We start from the raw sequence: 18,260 nt of genomic DNA on the forward strand, positions 1-18,260 counted from the left end.
CATCATAGGTAGACCTCAACTATGAGAGACAAAATGAGAAAAAAAATCCAGACAATCACATTGGCTGATTTGGAAAGAATTTATTTGCAAATTATGGTGGAAAATAAGTATTTGGTCACCTACAAACAAGCAAGATTTCTGGCTCTCACAGACCTGTACCTTCTTCTTTAAGAGGCTCCTCTGTCCTGCACTCATTACCTGTATCAATGGCACCAGTTTGAACTTGTTATCAGTATAAAAGACACCTGTCCACAACGTCAAACAGTCACACTCCAAACTCCACTATGGTGAAGACCAAAGAGCTGTCGAAGGACACCAGAAACAAAATTGTAGACCTGCACCAGGCTGGGAAGACTGAATCTGCAATAGGCAAGCAGCTTGGTGTGAACAAATCAATTGTGGGATCAATAATTAGAAAATGGAAGACATACAAGACCACTGATAATCTCCCTCGATCTGGGGCTCCAAGCAAGATCTCACCCCGTGGAGTCAAAATGATCACAAGAACGGTGAGCAAAAATCCCAGGACCACACGGGGGGACCTAGTGAATGACCTGCAGAGAGCTGGGACCAACGTAACAAAGGCTACCATCAGTAACACGCTACGCCGCCAGACGTGTTCCCCTGCTTAAGCCAGTACATGTCCGGGCCCGTCTGAAGTTTGCTAGAGAGCATTTGGATGATCCAGAAGAGGATTGGGAGAATGTCATATGGTCAGATGAAACCAAAATAGAACTGTTTGATAGAAACACAACTCGTCGTGTTTGGAGGAGAGAGAATGCTGAGTTGCATCCAAAGAACACCATACCTACTGTGAAGCATGGAGGTGGCAACATCATGCTTTGGGTCTGTTTCTCCGCAAAGGGACCAGGACGACTGATCCATGTACAGGACAGAATGAATGGGGCCATGTATCGTGAGATTTTGATTGCAAACCTCCTTCCATCCGCAAGGGCATTGAAGTTGAAACGTGGCTGGGTCTTCCAACATGACAATGATTCCAAACATACCGCCCGGGCAACGAAGGAGTGGCTTCGTAAGAAGCATTTCAAGGTCCTGGAGTGGCCTAGCCAGTCTCCAGATCTCAACCCCATAGAAAACCTTTGGAGGGAGTTGAAAGTCCGTGTTGCCCAGCGACAGCCCCAAAACATCACTGCTCTAGAGGAGCTCTGCATGGAGGAATGGGCCAACATACCAGCAACAGTGTGTGCCAACCTTGTGAAGACTTACAGGAAACATTTGACCTCTGTCATTGCCAACAAAGGATATATAACAAAGTATTGAGATGAACTTTTGATATTGACCAAATACTTATTTTCCACCATAATTTACAAATAAATTCTTTCCAAATCAGCCAATGTGATTGTCTGAGTTTTTTTTCTCATTTTGTCTCTCATAGTTGAGGTCTGCCTATGATGCCAATTACAGGCCTCTCTCATCTTTTTAAGTGGGAGAACTTGCACAATTGGTGGCTGACTAAATACTTTTTTGTCCCACTTTACAAAACAGTGCGCTTACAGTGAAGCACAAACACACAGCCTCCATAGTGAAACAGCAAACAGCGAACCCTTTGATCACCCCAAATGTTAACCGCTTCCTGCCCAGTGCCATTAGTACTGTGTCAGTGTTTTGTTTTTTTAGCACTGATCACTGTATTGGTGTAACTGGGGATGTCAGGGACACCAAGTCAGTTCCCCCCAGTGTCAGAATGCCCACCGCAGTCCCGCAATAAATCACTAATTGCCGCTATTAATAGTAAAAAAAAAAAATCCCACTATATATAAATGTAACATTTGTAAATGTTATAACTTTCACGTAAATTTAATCACGTAAAATTAATTTACACGTATTGGGATTTTTTTAGCAAAGACATGTAGCAGAATACATTTTGGCCTAAATTTATGATGAAATTTGATTTTTAAAATATTTTACTGGACAATAGCAAAAAGTAAAAAATATTGTTTTTTTATCAAAATTGTTGGTCTTTTTTGTGTAAAGCGCAAAAAATACAAAAAAACGCACAGGCAATAAAATACTACCATAAGAAAGCTCAATTTGTGGGGTAAAAAGAACGTAAATTTCATTTGTGTGCAGCACTGCATGACTGCGCAATTGTCAGTTAAGGTAACGCAGTGCTGTATCATAAAAAATGGCCTGGTCAGGAAGAAGGGTAAATCCTTTGGAGGGCAAGTGGTTAAAGTGGTTGTAAATTCTTACATATACCCAGTGAAGTGACTGGCCTCAAGTGATACAGAGAGACGAAGCAAATCCTCCTTCATAAGTTGTACCTGTTTATCTGCTGCCTCTCTCCTCTACAACCGGTCAAAGTCCAGAATTTATACAGCCTGTCAGCTTTCAGAAAGCAGGGGGCAGTGAGATAAAGTTACACTCTGAAGAGCTCAGTGAGAGCTGATTGGAGGGAAGGGACCACCCCCCCCCTTCACACAGCACAGGGGAACAGAGTTGAGGCTGTAAAGCACAGGTTGTGTGCTTGAGCTCCCTCCCCTGTCACCTTTTTAGCTCTTAGTGTCTGGTAAACTTATAAGAAGTGACTCATGCTGATAGCAGAAGAGTGAGACAGCAACAGTTAAATGACACTTAGTGCTCTGGATTGAGACAAGTACACACTATAGAGGGATATGCTTTGCTCTTATTTCATGTCTGAGGTTTACAACCACTTTACACACCAACCTTCACTCATATTAGTTTTGGATATACTGAGCCATTTACTGATGAGATATCATCTGGTCCATTCCATTTCTTTCTTCTCTACATCTTTGTGCTGCAGTTTTGACAGTAAAGAGGGGAAGGAACACAGATATCGGGACTTGACGGTGCAGATCATGTTCAGTACAGGAATCTCTTTTACTGAGATAAATGCCATTTCTCTTTCTAGCCCATCTACCATGCTGTTATAAGTTGTTTATTGCTCCCTCTCTCCTATAACAGCTTTCACTTTAGCTTCCTCCCTTACCTATTGGCTAGATTTTTTTGTGACCCCAACCAATATAAAAAAAAAAAATGCTCAGCCCAATGAGAAAGGGGGATGCCATTTTATCCAGACTGTGTACATAATTAGTCTGGATGAAAAAACTCAACAGTCCATCCAGTTCAACCATTAAAAAAAAAAAAAAAGTTATAAACCTATACCCACAGCCGATTCAGAGGAAGGCAAAAAACCCCAGCAAAGCATGATCCAATTTGCTCCTGCAGGGGAAAAAAATTCCTTCCTGATCCCCCGAGAGGCAATCGGATATTCCCTGGATCAACTTTACCTATAAATGTTAGTATTCAGTTATATCCTGTGTATCTAGGAAAGAATCCAGAACTTTTTTTTAAGCAATCCACTGAGCTGGCCAGAACCAACTCTTGGGGGAGTCTATTTCACATCTATTACTGTAAAGAAACCTTTCTGTGTTTGGAGATTAAATTTCTTTTCCTCCAGACATAAAGAGTGCCCCCTTGTCCTCTGTGATGACCTCAAGGTGAATAGCTGTACACAGAGTTCACTATATGAACCACTGATGTATTTATACATGGAGATCATATCCCCCCTTATATATTATACATGGAGATAATATCCCCCCTTATGTATTATACATGGAGATCATATCCCCCCTTATGTATTATACATGGAGATCATATCCCCCTTATGTATTATACATGGTGATCATATCCCCCCTTATGTATTATACATGGTGATCATATCCCCCCTTATGTATTATACATGGAGATCATATCCCCCCTTATGTATTATACATGGTGATCATATCCCCCCTTATGTATTATACATGGAGATCATATCCCCCCTTATGTATTATACATGGTGATCATATCCCCCCTTATGTATTATACATGGTGATCATATCCCCCCTTATGTATTATACATGGAGATCATATCCCCCCTTATGTATTATACATGGAGATCATATCCCCCCTTATGTATTATACATGGAGATCATATCCCCCCTTATGTATTATACATGGTGATCATATCCCCCCTTATGTATTATACATGGTGATCATATCCCCCCTTATGTATTATACATGGAGATCATATCCCCCCTTAATCTCCTCTTCTCAAGAGAATAAATTCAGTTCCTCTAATCTTTCCTCATAGCTGAGCTCCTCCATGCCTCTTATCAGTTTGGTTGCTTCTCTGTACTTTCTCCAGTTCCCCAATGTTGTTTTTGTGAATTGGTGCCCAAAGACTGAAATGGGATTTATAATCCCAGACCCTATATCGTTTATAAATATATTAAAAAGTAAGGGTCCCAACATTGAACCTTGGGGTACACCACTGAGAACCCTAGACCATGCAGAGTATGAATCATTAACCACTACTCTCTGAATATGATCTTTTAGCCAGTTTTCTATCCATTTACATACAGATTTTTCCAAACCTGTAGACTTCACCTTACACATTGTGTGGGGAATGGTGTCAAACGCTTTTGCAAAATCCAAGTATACCACGTCCACCGCCACCCCTCTGTCCAAGTATACCACGTCCACCGCCACCCCTCTGTCCAAGTATACCACGTCCACCGCCACCCCTCTGTCCAAGGTTTTGCTCACTTCCTCATAAAAAGAAATCAGATTTGTTTGACAACTTCGGTCTTTCATGAATCCATGCTGTCTGTTGCTTAAAATATTTTTTTCCAGCAAGAACTCATCTATTTGGTCTTTTATTAAACTCTCCAGTATCTTCCCAACTATAGAAGTTAAACTGGTCTATAATTACTTGGTAAAGATTTTGTCCCCTTTTAAAATATTGGAACCACATTGGCCTTACACCAATCCAGTGGTACTATGCCAGTCAGAGTCCCTAAAAATTAGAAACAATGGCTTTGAAATGACAGAGCTCAATTCTTTAAGGGCCCATGGGTGTATGCCATCTGGTCCAGGTGCTTTATTCACCTTTATTCTGTCTAAATATTTTTGGATCATATCAATTGTGAGCCAATGTGGATCATCTGGGGAACTGTGTCAATACCATGCCCATTATGGACAAAAGCTCCCCCATGCCCTTATGTGGACACAGAGCTGAAGAAGGTATTTAATAAATTTAAAAGTGTAAAAATGGGCATTACCTTCAAAAGTTTGATTTCCAGTCTACAATTTCACAACTGCTATTTAGGGATTGCTAGAGAGCTGTTGCATGAGAGAGAGCAATAAAAAACTACTTTTACAAGGGATAGCAAGAAGGATGGCACAGCTCAACTAAAATAGCTTTTTACTGCCATAAAAGCTGGAGATTCCTTTCATACGGTTTGTATAATTATTTACAATCAACACAGACCAAGTTAAGTTACACAGACAATGTAGTCAGACAAAGACTGCCCAAAAGCACACAGGTACAACTATATAGTCATGAATGAGATACATTTTGAAATAATTAAAATAACTAAAGAGCCCAGCTCCACCTATAAATCTATTTGAAGACTGTGTATTCTGACAAGGTCACAAGTCTCTTTTAATTTTAAATAATATAGTTTAACAGGCTTTTCACTGCTTGCAGGAATGTGTCTGATCCATTCTACATCTCCTTGTGATGCAGTTACATCTCCGACTTAAGTTCATTCTACCTGTGAAAATAAAAAAAAAAGGCTCCCATAAATACAATATAAACATGTTTGTTTGGTCGGATATGAAAACATTTTCTTGGTGAACATATAATATTACATATGAATATCCCTTAATTACTATTCCCCGTCATCAGATGGAGTTCTAAGTTCCTTTGCACATATTTAACAGTTGAAACTCAAAGCTGTAGTTCCTGGTTTTCTGATGTAGCAGGAAAGGGATTTGGACTTATCACACTCCTCTGAGCAAAGAGAAAACATACTTTACATTGCCCATTACTTATCAGTGGTGAGTGAATACCAGGCGTTGGGCTATAAGGTCCTCACTCAATGGTATAAGGTTCTGATCCTCTTGAAGAAAATCTATCCTGATGTTGTGAGCACCTGTTGGCATTGCATGAAGGAAGAGGGTACCATGTTACACATCTTTTGGTCATGAAAGAAACTAGAGGGGTTTTGGTCCCAAGTGAAGCACACTATCAAGCGGCTTACCATTTACAATTTGGGCTCTGACCTGGCTAGATACCTTCTCCATCATTCTGATCTCTCAAACAGCACGTATAAAAACTCAGTGTTGGTCCATCTATTAAATGCTGCAAAGGCCTGTATACCAGCACTGTGGAAGCTGGACTCCTCTCCTACACTCTTGATATGGTTCACTAAATTACCTGAAATTCATGCCATGGAAAGTATCACTGCTGCCTTGAGAGGTAAAGAAGAGAAATTTAACAAGAAGTGGTTTTACTGGTCTTTTTACACATGCTCCAGAGGCTATGGCTCTATCTTATGGCTGGTACACACGGGCCAAATTTCGGCTGGTTCAGCAGAAATTGGCTGACATTCAGCCTGAGTGTACAGCAGCCTGTCCGACAGAAGCCGGTCTAAGGACCAGCTTTTATCAGTAGGTAATTTGCATTTATTATTTTTTACACTGCAGCTTGTAAAGCATTGCTCCCACGATCAGCAGATTGCGGGAACAATGCCAGAATCCTGCAGACTCTTAGTCAATTGTCTGCCTGTACCTCCTGTATGGGCAGACAGTTACTGCACAGCAGGAAGAATCAATTAACTACGAGAGTGATCACCAGTGTCCTCCCAGTTCATTGAGAACTACAAGCTATCGGCTGCGGCAGCCAACGTTATCTGTAATTCAGTCATAGAACTCTGTGAATGAATGACAGGGCCATGTAGGTGGATCCCCTCATGTCTGCTGTTTTTGAATTGTGACAGCGAGTGCAGGGATAGGATCCCCCACCCTCTGTCAAAGGGAGGGGGAAATGGGGGGAAAGGAGGCAGGAGCTGGAACATGTTACATGTTCCACTCTAAAATACTGGTAGAACATGTAACATGTTCCAAAGGTGAACATATCCTTTAAAACTGAACTCCAGGAAACCTAAAAATCCTCCTTTACAGTGGGGCTGGGCCTTAAACAACTATTGATAGAAGTTCAAAAATCTCCAATGTCACCTCAATGATCAATACTCACCGTTGACAGCAGCACAGAAGGGATACAGCCATTTCCTTGTCTTCCCTGTACCGGCCTGATGTCGGCAAGTCTTTACATTCTGAGATAAAGATGTGAAGTTCAGACTCTGGAAAACCTTCTTTCTGGTAATTCTGCAATGGTGGAAAGTCACATCACATTCTTTTATTTAAATAATAAATATTTGTAATTTACAGGCACAAGAGCTGAACAAAATTATTTATTTAAGATCTGAAAGTAGGTTACAGAAAAAAAAAAAAAAATAACAAGCATTTAAAGTGAGTAAAGACTTTTTTTAATCAACCACTTTAACGCCAGGCCTATCATGACACTTCTCATATACAGTGGGTATAGAAAAAAATGACCCCTTAAAATAATCACATTTTGTTGTTTTGCAGCCAGAAATGAAGACAGACATGGTTTTTGTTTTATCCAGCTGGGATGCAGGCATCATCCCAGTATAACCCATCATCCCAGTATAACCCATTAGGCTACACGAGTACCAGGATGGAAGCGGAGCCCGCTTGCCTCTAGTCCTGATGGTGGCGGCTGCCTCCGGGACCACGGGCGTCTATCCATCAATGAGAGAGACTTTGCAAGGCTATCTATCTTTGGCACGAGTGGCGAGTGGAATATTGGAAACTTTCAGAAGGAAGCACTGCGCATTATTGCCACTGCCTTGATTTATTAAGTGACAATTACACTGACTTTCTCTATGTCACTGATTTTGTCAGGGATCCCGGGTCCTCGGCGGTGCGCGCATGCGCAGATTGCCGATCCGTCCCAGCCGGCGAGCACAGAGTCCTCGGCGATCGCGGCGGCGGCCGCGCATGCACACTAGCGATCGCGGCCGCACCAATGGGAGAACAGGGCGCTCTATTTAAAACTGCCCTGTGCATCTCCAAGTTGCCGCAAGGTCTTCTTGCTGTTCCTGTAAGTACGCTTCCTTGTTGCCAAACTCTGCCTGTTCTGATTTATGCTGACCCTCTCCTGCTCTGACCCCGGCTCATTCCTGACCATCCTTCTGCCTGACCCTCGGTACCGCGCTGCCCGCTACCTGCTGAACCTGGCTTGTGACCCCGACCATTCTCCGCTTGCTCCCCCTGTACCACGCTGGCCGCACGATACCGACCCGGCTAGTCTGACCTCGCTCACTCCTAGCAGTCACCCATCCATCCCGCTCGGATCGGGATCTGTCATCCCATCCATCCCGCTCGGATTGGGATCTGTCATCCCATCCATCCGCTCGGATTGGACCTGTCATCCCCTTCACAGCAGGCTCATCCCCGCAGGCACATACCCTCAGCGGGACCCCTCTGCCACCACCGGGGGTGCCCAGGGGCGCGACCTGATTCCAGTCTTGCACCAAATCCATCCCCACTATCAGGGGCCCTGGTGAAAAGGCAGACTGGGACTTAGACTTCGCGTCCTGGGAAACCCCGTGCTGTGGACCACTAGAGATCCCGTTGGGCGGAGCCTGACAGATTTATTACAGGATGGGGACATCATGTTACATGTTCTGAAAGGTGCACAGCACCCTACCTTTACTACAAGGCATGGATACTCCTATATTCTGCATCATAGACTTATAATAAGGAAGGTATATAGTCCGCACGTTGGCGGTGAAGAATTCCTATATTACATTGGCAGGGCCCTGCCACTTCAAATATACATTGCGGAAGCAATATGGAGATATTACCATGGTCACCATGTTCTCTTCATTTCATCACATTGGACATGATTGTCTCGATTTGAGATCTTACCACTCTTATTGCCTAATAGTGCCCATTCTTATCACTATTCTGTGTATCACACATTCAGTAGAAGTGTAGTAATACTGCCATAATCTCTCTCTGATAATTTCCTTGAACTGCTGTTTAGGTTAAGCACTGGGTTCCTGAATCCATCTTATACTGGTACCTATATTTGATATCTTTAGCATTGCATTTTTTGTTAAGCCATATGGTACTATTTTTGAACACATCCCCTACATGGTGGTATAACCAATGTGTCGGTGCTGCATATGTACTAGACCGGGTGTCGGCAACCCGCGGCTCCAGAGCCGCATGCGGCTCTTTTTCATCTTTGCTGCGGCTCCGGAGCACACTGCCCACCAGGTGGTCGGCAAGCCGCAGATCGCGAGCCACATGCGGCTCTTCTGTGTGCCGGGCGCCCACTCCCCTCCCTCCTCAAAAATCCGGCCCGCGGAGCGTGGAACATTGGCTGTCAGGATGTAGGTGGGGCAGCCAGGATGTATGCGGGGCAGAGTGACGAACTCCTCTCTCAGTCCGCCCTGAAGACCAGAACGGCGCGGGAACACAGCGAGAGGAACGCGCGGAGCAAAGGTAAGTGAATTGAGACAATATGGGGGATGAATTACTATGTGGGGGATGAATTACTGTGTGGGGGATGAATTACTGTGTGGGGGATGAATTACTGTGTGGGGGATGAATTACTATGTGGGGGATGAATTACTATGTGGGGGATGAATTACTATGGGGGATGAATTACTATGTGGGGAATGAATTACTATGTGGGGGATGAATTACTATGGGGGAAGAATTACTATATGGGGGATGAATTACTATGGGGGAAGAATTACTATATGGGGGATGAATTACTATGGGGGAAGAATTACTATATGGGGGATGAATTACTATGGGGGAAGAATTACTATATGGGGGATGAATTACTATATGGGGGATGAATTACTATGGGGGATGAATTACTATGTGGGAGATGAATTACTATGGGGGATGAATTACTATATGGGGGATGAATTACTATATGGGGGATGAATTACTATATGGGGGATGAATTACTATGGGGGAAGAATTACTATATGGGGGATGAATTACTATATGGGGGATGAATTACTATATGGGGGATGAATTACTATGGGGGAAGAATTACTATATGGGGGATGAATTACTATATGGGGGATGAATTACTATGGGGGATGAATTACTATGGGGGATGAATTACTATGTGGGGGATGAATTACTATGGGGGATGAATTACTATATGGGGGATGAATTACTATATGGGGGATGAATTACTATGGGGGATGAATTACTATATGGGGGATGAATTACTATGGGGGATGAATTACTATATGGGGGATGTATTTTCAGTTTTAAAAATGTGGCTGTCAAAATCAATTTCAATCGTGGTTTTGGCGAGATTTGGCTCAGTTGAAAAAAAAGGTTGCCCACCACTGACCTAAGGCTATGATTGTGATTATGAAGATACACTGTGGCCCTGAATAACCCTTTGCTTACTGGGCCCTTAAACCCCCTTCATGACCAGAGTGCTTTTTGCAATATATGCAGTGTCGGATTTGTTATAAATGTTGCAATGGTTTTGCGGCTCCCAGTCTTTTTTTTCCCTTCGGAAACGGGTCCAAGTGGCTCTTTATGTCTTAAAGGTTGCAGACCCCTGTACTAGACCATATGTCATTACATTTACAGCACTTTCTCTACACATGACCGGTCATGACGTCTGTTTTTAATTGGTTTTAGGTCATATTTTGTTGTATTGTCTCATCTTGCGGTGATGGCTAACTGAAGTATTTACCTAAAATGTCTACACATGCAATTTTGTAATAAAGCATCATTTTTTTAATAACTTTTGAGTATCGCTTTCTGTTCATTATGTAACCACTTTCTTTGTGAATCTCTTTTCACATCCCCTCCTTTCTTTGATGTTTGGTTTTTGGTTACTTGGCACATAGTGAATGTTCAGTGATACGTTAAATTTATGGAGCCTCTTGCCCCTCCTTTTTAATAGAAAAGAATGACCTCTTTTAAAATAATCACATTTTGTTGTTTTGCAGCCAGAAATGAAGGCAGACATGGTTTTTGTTTTATCCAGCTGTATATACCCAGTGCAGCTTATAACATGCATGAGCACGGGGGGGGGGGGGGGAGCTTTACAAAATCTTTTTAATTTTAATATTTCTTTTATTCAATTTTTTATTTTTACACTGTCTTTTTGTTCTTTTTAATCAACTTTATTGTTAACACAAGGGATGAACAACATCCCTTGTGATAGCATGGGCAGCGACTGGTAATCTATACTGAGAGATCTGGGGTCTACTAGACCCAGATCTCTCCTCTGCCCTTAAAAGCATCAGATCAAACCAAGATCGCTGTGATATGATGCTTTCCCAAGCCAGTAATGGATTGTTTACATCCGAAACACTCGTTGCTTCTGGTTTCTTAGACCATAAAGATGGTAAGGTGATAAGAGATGTTCCAGTCCTTGATCATCTCTATGGTCAGCTGGCGGAACTGCCAGCTTCAGTCCTGGGCTCCCCAATGGAACAGGAGAGCCGGGGAAAGCTAATTAGACGCTAGGATCGCTTTTACAACAAAGAGCATCGCCAAATGAAAAAATAAATACTGGGATGATGCCTTTAGCTGCTTCTGGTTTCTTAGACCATAAAGATGGTAAGGCGATAAGAGATGTTCCTATCACATGCTTGGTGATGGAGGCCAATGGAGAGAGGGCTTCCCTTGCGGCTAAGTTCCGGACTCGCCTGAGAGTGGGACAGCGAGAGTCTGGCCCAAAGTTGCACAGGTCGCCTGTAGGAGTTTTGTTTGGTGGTCCACTCAGAAGCACAGCTGGTACACGGAGATAGGTCTGCAGACAGGAGGCGCCTGTGCGTGGTGTGCAAGCCCTTCCGGGATTTGGATGTTTACTGGGTAGTCTGTTCAAGCCAAGGTCAGGTACGTGGTGGGAATCAGAGCGGACGTAGTCAGATGAGAACAGAGGAGCGAGAGTATCCGTAAGCCAAGCCGAGGTCAGATCAGGAGTAATCAGAGTAGACAGGTCCAGAAGCAAGCCGAATCGGGTAACAGGAAATCACAAGTCAGAAACACAGGAAACAGGAACAGGGCACGGGGAGCTAGAGATCATCCAGCAACCAGAGGACGTGATGAGCCTCCTTATAAAGGCTGTTTGGCACCAGACTGAGGCTGATGTGTACTTCGGCAGCCATGTAGAGTATTGGCAGAAATGCGAGATCTTCCAGAACTCCTGCCGTGGACAGGACCCTGACAGTTCCAGTCCTTGATCATCTCTATGGTCAACTGGCAGAACTGCCAGTTTCAGTCCTGGGTTCCCCAATGAAACAGGAGAGCCTGGGCAGGCTAATTAGATGCTAGGATTGCTTTTACAACAAAGAGCATTGCCAAATGAAAAAATAAATATAAAATCCCGGGATGATACCTGTAGCTGCAGGCATCATCCCAGTATAACCACTTTAACCTGGCCACCAGTAGTGATCACAGTGTTCTGCTAGCAGGGAAGGCTCCCCACTGTCAGAACACAGTAGCGAGAGAGATTCCCTCATCAACACCGAATGTGTTGATGGGGGAAATGAGCAATCTATAATTTTGCTAAATCTATGTGCTGCTTTAAAGGCTGTGTATGATGCTTTCTTTTCTTTTGCATTTTTTTTGTCATGTACTGTATGTGAAAATGTTAATAAAACCTTTAGTGGGAAAAAAATTCACACAGAAGATTAAGGGAAGATTAAGTACATCAAGTTCTGCTTTTGTTTACAATACAATGCTTACCTAAGCAAAGTTCTGTTTGTTCTATGAGAGATGTCACTGATCCGGATAGTGTGGGCACCTAAATTTTTAGTATTAAGTGATAAGCATGACAAATGCAATTGAAAGCTTCATAAACACAGGACACTCATCTAAATACTAGATTGAATATCCCTTTTTAAAAAAAATAAATGAGACAACTCTCTCATCTGGCTCTGCTGTCAGTAATGTGTGTTTCCATTCAGGAGAGCCCAGCACCTTGCAGCAAATACACTACATTTGTTTCCAGTGCTGGCAGCCTAATGGAGATTGTGTTCAGTGAGAGGATTCTGCTGCTAACCCTATCACTTTAAGCCCAATGGAACGTTCCATATCTATCACCGTAATGCAGTCAGGCTGAATATACTGTAATACATATGCTGACCTTTTTATTTTGTTCTCTTGCCATGTGCTGTAGCAAGGGTTAAATACACATTTGGCAGCACATTGGAGAGTTGGACCACTACACACACAACTGAGTGTCCTGGGTCTCCAGCGGTCCAACATGCCCCCTTGCACACAAGCAAGAGCGCTCTCACTCCCTGAGGTTAGTATAACCTCAACCCTACTGAACACCTTTGGGATGAATTCAAACGCCAATTGTGAACCAGGTCTTTTCCAACATACGTACCTGACCTCATGAATGTGCTTTTGGCTGAATGGGCACAAGTTTCCACAGTCAACAACTGTGTTTATAAGGTAGTGTGGAGGAAGATTTGTAATATATGACAAACTGCAGTACAGAAAGACGGAGGTGTTTCCTACAGTAACTTTTCCTGATTTTAGTTTTCAAACGCATTTCAGAGAATGAAAAAGCTAAAAGTCACCTGGAAATGTACCTACCTTAATTGTATCATAAGTGTCAGTAATTAGAGCGATGAAAAGACTGAGAACCATATAGATGAAGAGGCTGATGAAGGAATACAGATAGACACGGCTGAACAGCCACACCAAGTAGCTCTTCTGTTGCATGATGGAAAATGTAGTGAACATGTCATCGCCATTTATAAGGGAGAACAGACACTCGGACACCATGTCCAGAGACCGGAACTGAGAAAAATACAAGCATAACAATCAGTACAGCTACACCTGCTTTCAAGGACCATCAACACGGCACCATGCTGGTACATTACCTTGGTGTGATAAGGTCCCAAAACAATCCAGCCACAGAAGCAGTAGCCTAAGTAGATCATGGCTGCGCAACAGCAAAAGCGCATCACGTTTGGAAGGGCGGCTCTCAGAGTAAGAATCAAGATCTGTGCAAAACAATTGCATATAAAATTTATTCTATAACTAATATAACTGCATAACCTGGCATTCTGTCAATATTATCTTCATCGCTTCACAGTTTGGCAAAAAAAAAGTGAAATGCACATAAAAATACTACAGTATGTTATGTTCTTCAGTTAACAACTTGGCTCCAGCCACTTCATACTGCCAAAACACAGAGGAAGGCTACACAGTGGCTTAGTCATTCTTCTGCCTTGGACTACTGGGGTCCTCAGTTCAAATCCCAGTCACTAACTGCATGGACTTTGCACATTCTCCCTGTGCTTGTGAGGGTTTCCTCCCACACCCATAAGACATGCTTGTAGGTTAATTGGCTCCTGTCTAAACGGGTCCAAGTATGTGAATGCGTTTATCATAGGGACCTTAGACTGTGAGCTTGTTACGGGCACAGACTGATGTGAATAAATAGTATGTAAAGTGCTGTAAAAATTGTTGGCGCTATTTAAATGCCTGTAATAAATGAATTCTAGACTGATGATATAGCCCAATGCTGGAGAGATCCTTATATATGGTCATGTGATCAGTGATGTCGGCAATCTCCTTTCTTGCTTAACTCTGATTTTTAGGTAAAAGTCTCTAGAGGTAATGAAGGCACCATAAACAAAAACATTTTTTCTATGGTAATATGGATAAATCCACAGCTCCAGAATACACTGTGGACATGTAATGCAGGACATGTTTTCATCAGATAGTGGTACTAACCATTAGAACTCCTAATTACAGCAAGAGAAAATTAATTCTAGATCAGTTATATACATTGCCAGGATTTTTTAGCAAATTCTGTTGCAGATTTAAAAAAAAAAAAAAAAAAAAAAAAAAAAAAAAAAAAAAAGCGCAATAAGCAAAAGTGCAGCCACAGCATCCCTTTACACAGATTGATAGGATCACACCAAAGAGGAAACTGTATTTCCATGCTCCCTCTAGTAGCTGGTCTACAAATCTCCATATTCAATACATAAATAAAAATATGAAAAAGCAAAACATACCAAAAACACGAGCCAGATTAAAAATTGCTTTCAGGTAAACACAAATAATATCTCCAAATATGCGCTCATTGAAAAGATACTATTATTTTCCCTTTAAGGTTCTAAATGTTAGTCCTAGAAAAAAATAATAAAAATCATAAGCGCTCACTGTGGGTTTATACATTTTATATAGATATAATGCCAAAAGCCTGAATTAATTCCAGAATAAAGTATATAATTCATTACATGATTCTGTACATATAGATTTTGCTGATTGTAACAATATTCAAGCAAATTAAATTCGTAGGAGACAGAAGTATTCATGTAGAGCAGGAGTAGGCAACCTTTGAGAGGTGGAGATCTATCTGAACAACATGAAAGAGATGGACTGTGCACTAAGAATGTCAGCAGCAGCGGAGGAGGCTGGGGGAAAGGGAGTGGCAACTAAAAGCTGGGGGTTGGCAGCGCGGGTACCTGTTCGTAGCCTACCTGTCACCTGCCCGCAGTCGAAAGGTAGACTGCGATCGACAGGTTGCCGACCCCTGATGTAGAGCAATCTATTTACCAGGAGGGATTAGTGGAATTGAGAGTTTTCATCTCCCCAAATTTTCAGCACACATCAAGAGACCAGATTTTGCCATTTTAACAAAGTGCATTGGAATCAATGGGGAAAGGGAAATTAAAGAGGTTGTTGGTATATTTATGGGTGCAATTGACTTTAAATGGCTTTGAGGATTAAGGAAGCCCCTTTTATTTATCCTGGACCATTTCCTTTGCCGAACAGCCCCTTCATTAGCCTCATTTTTTAACTTTATTAGCGGATAAAAAATGAAGACCGTGAAGTAGTAAAATACAAAAGTGAAATAAAAATACATTAAAAAGAAAGTACACAAATAACAAACAATCAAAAAAATGGAAAAGAACACAAATACAAAGAAGACTAAATTAAATAAAAAAAAAAATTGACATCCTCTAAATAAAAAACAAGGGTTTTTTTTTTTTTTTTTTTTAAAGTGAATCTAACTGAAGGGACTCAATGAGCACAGTTGAGCGTTAGGGCTTGTTCACACGGGTATACACCTGCATGGGCAACGGCGCTCAATGCATCCGCATGCAGGCAGTTCCATTCATGTCTACTGGGATGCAGCAGCTGCATGGACACAGCCACTGCTCCCAATTTGCCATCCATGCAGGTGTGTGTCCCCGAATGCAGACAGTGTGAGTTTGGGGACATGCATCTGCATACATCAGCACATACAAATGTTAAACTGGGAGCAGCAGCTGTGACCGACAATAGACATGAATGGGACCCCAGTACATCCCATTCTCTTAAATACACCTGTGTGAATGAGGTCTAAGTGAAATTCTGCTGTCAGTGAAATCCCTTCAGACAACAAAAATCTCCACTCATCGCCATTCATGAGATCTCTGTAATTGTTAATACAACAAAAATATCTGTGCAGTACATTTACATAAGCAAAACCAAATGAAAATGAAAACAGTCACATGCAGAATATTTACATTGTATTTCTGAAAGAATCCTAAATACCGGATGACTCCCAGCCATACTAGCATGGTAGATGTCCCCAGAAGAATACTGCACACATCATAACTGGTCAGGCTCTGCTTGAGAAAAACGTGTAATCAGTAACATGGTTTATATTTTTACTTCCAGAAACATCACAATTTCAAATGTTGGAAAGAAAAACACATTTGCTAGAATCATGATACAAAGTAACAGTTTACTTCTGAATTATGACATGTAAGCAAGATGGCTAGCATTTTGTTTCTGGAAATGTAATCCCTGTGTTAAAGTGATTATAAACGTACATTTCAGCACAGGAGCTCCACACATGCAGAAGATGCCTAGTCTTCTATAAAAATGTCACTTCTCTTCTTTTTTTAGCTGGTCCCCACCTGCATGTTTTCAGGGTTATCCTTTACCTTACTGGTTGCAAAGTCACCCCTGTGCATGTGCAGTCCTGGCTGAGACTGCGACCAGCAAGATACGCCCCTGCTCCCTCCTCCTCCCAACAAATTGAATGCAAGCTACAGCAGCCTATCTGCAATGCCTCAGCACCCTCCTCCACAACCCAGAATTTTTGGGGAAGCAGTAGGGACTTCCCCAGAGCCGGCAGGTGCAGCTTGGTGCTATGGCTTCTTCAGGCTTAAGACAGACAGTAAGGAGTTGACATATAAGGGTTTAAATGCAAACAGGCAAATAATTACAATGACTAGATAAGTAATGGTTATTTTGAGGAAGGGATCCAGATATTATAGCTGGGACCAGTTAATAGAGCAAATTAAACGATGCAGGTATACAGGCACAGAGAAGGGGTCTATGAATAGTATATAAAGCAGATCATACAGAAAACTGAGTGCAATGGTAAGAACGATGTCCAGTTTATAGACCCTATGGTATACTATATAATACAGGCTTGAATATTTCAACAGTATATATTTTAAAAGGTCTGTGGTAATGAGAACAGTACAGGGCAGTTTAAAGACTAGGAGGTGCAGGGACATTTGACAGTGTGACGGTTACAATTGCTCAAGTGCAATGGGGTATATGTACCACCCAGAGCCCTGCCCTTTATTAGGTATAAGGGATTAATGAGAGTTACCCTGCCACAAGTGTTGAATGTGAGTGTGACCCCACCTATCTCCTAAACATGTCTACACAGTCTGAGACAAAGCCCACACAATATTAGAACAGATGACTCTGTACCAGGGGCGGACTGACCATTTGGAAACTTGGGCACTGCCTTAGGGCCCGGGGTCAGTAGGGGGCCCCATGAGATGCCCCTGGTACCTTTTCCATTGGCTTTTTTGAGTTTGGGCAAGGACACAGGGGCCCCATGATCCCCTATTGCCCGGGGGCCCCATGAGTTGTCAGTCCGCCCCTGCTCTGTACCCCTAACAGGCACAGGGTGATTTACACATAAGAGGGATATGGGGAGCCGAGACAGGGGTCTCCCCACCTCTCCAAAGTGAGCTGGGTTCCATGGGCTCCCCACCCAAAGAGACTCCTGTCACAGTGAGGAGCTGGGGAAAGTTTGTATTTCCCTTGCTAAGCTTGTTCTGTGTGCTCTATGCTTAAAGCAGTATTAAAACTAAAAGCAAACAATTATTATACTGCAGCTTACCAATTTTTAGATGTGATGGCTGCATTAGTTTCATTTTTAGGCTCTCTTTTATTTTCATCTGGTGATCCGGCCAGTGAGTCTGTTGTTTTTCAAAAGAAAAAACTCTCTTCCAGATGTTTCAATTTACAGGGATGAGACAAACCACTGCCAGGGGTGCTGGCAATGATCAGCTTGTATTTATTCAAGTAAAATATTT

At 42.3% G+C, this 18,260-nt stretch overlaps 1 protein-coding gene across 4 annotated transcripts in view; it reads right to left on the minus strand.

The window, feature by feature from the left end:
• Positions 1-5,216: 5,216 nt before the first annotated feature.
• MCOLN3 (mucolipin TRP cation channel 3) overlaps positions 5,217-18,260 on the minus strand; it is a 62,113-nt gene continuing 49,069 nt past the window's right edge. For 3 of the 4 annotated variants that reach the window (XM_089684405.1, XM_089684407.1, XM_089684406.1), the window contains exons 11-15: positions 16,440-16,541; positions 13,797-13,919; positions 13,507-13,713; positions 7,070-7,200; positions 5,217-5,585 (exon numbers count right to left, since the gene is read on the minus strand). In XM_089684405.1, coding sequence (XP_089540531.1) covers positions 5,582-5,585; positions 7,070-7,200; positions 13,507-13,713; positions 13,797-13,919; positions 16,440-16,541 — 567 coding nt within the window. In that variant the 3' untranslated portion in view covers positions 5,217-5,581. Of the gene's footprint in view, positions 5,586-7,065; positions 7,201-13,506; positions 13,714-13,796; positions 13,920-16,439; positions 16,542-18,260 lie in introns of those variants that run through there. The other variant, XM_089684408.1, reaches the window with a different exon arrangement.

Source organism: Staurois parvus, unplaced genomic scaffold (genome assembly GCF_062004578.1).
Source record: "Staurois parvus isolate SC_StPar_1 unplaced genomic scaffold, SC_StPar_1.0 ptg000347l, whole genome shotgun sequence".
Lineage (NCBI taxonomy): Eukaryota > Metazoa > Chordata > Amphibia > Anura > Ranidae > Staurois > Staurois parvus.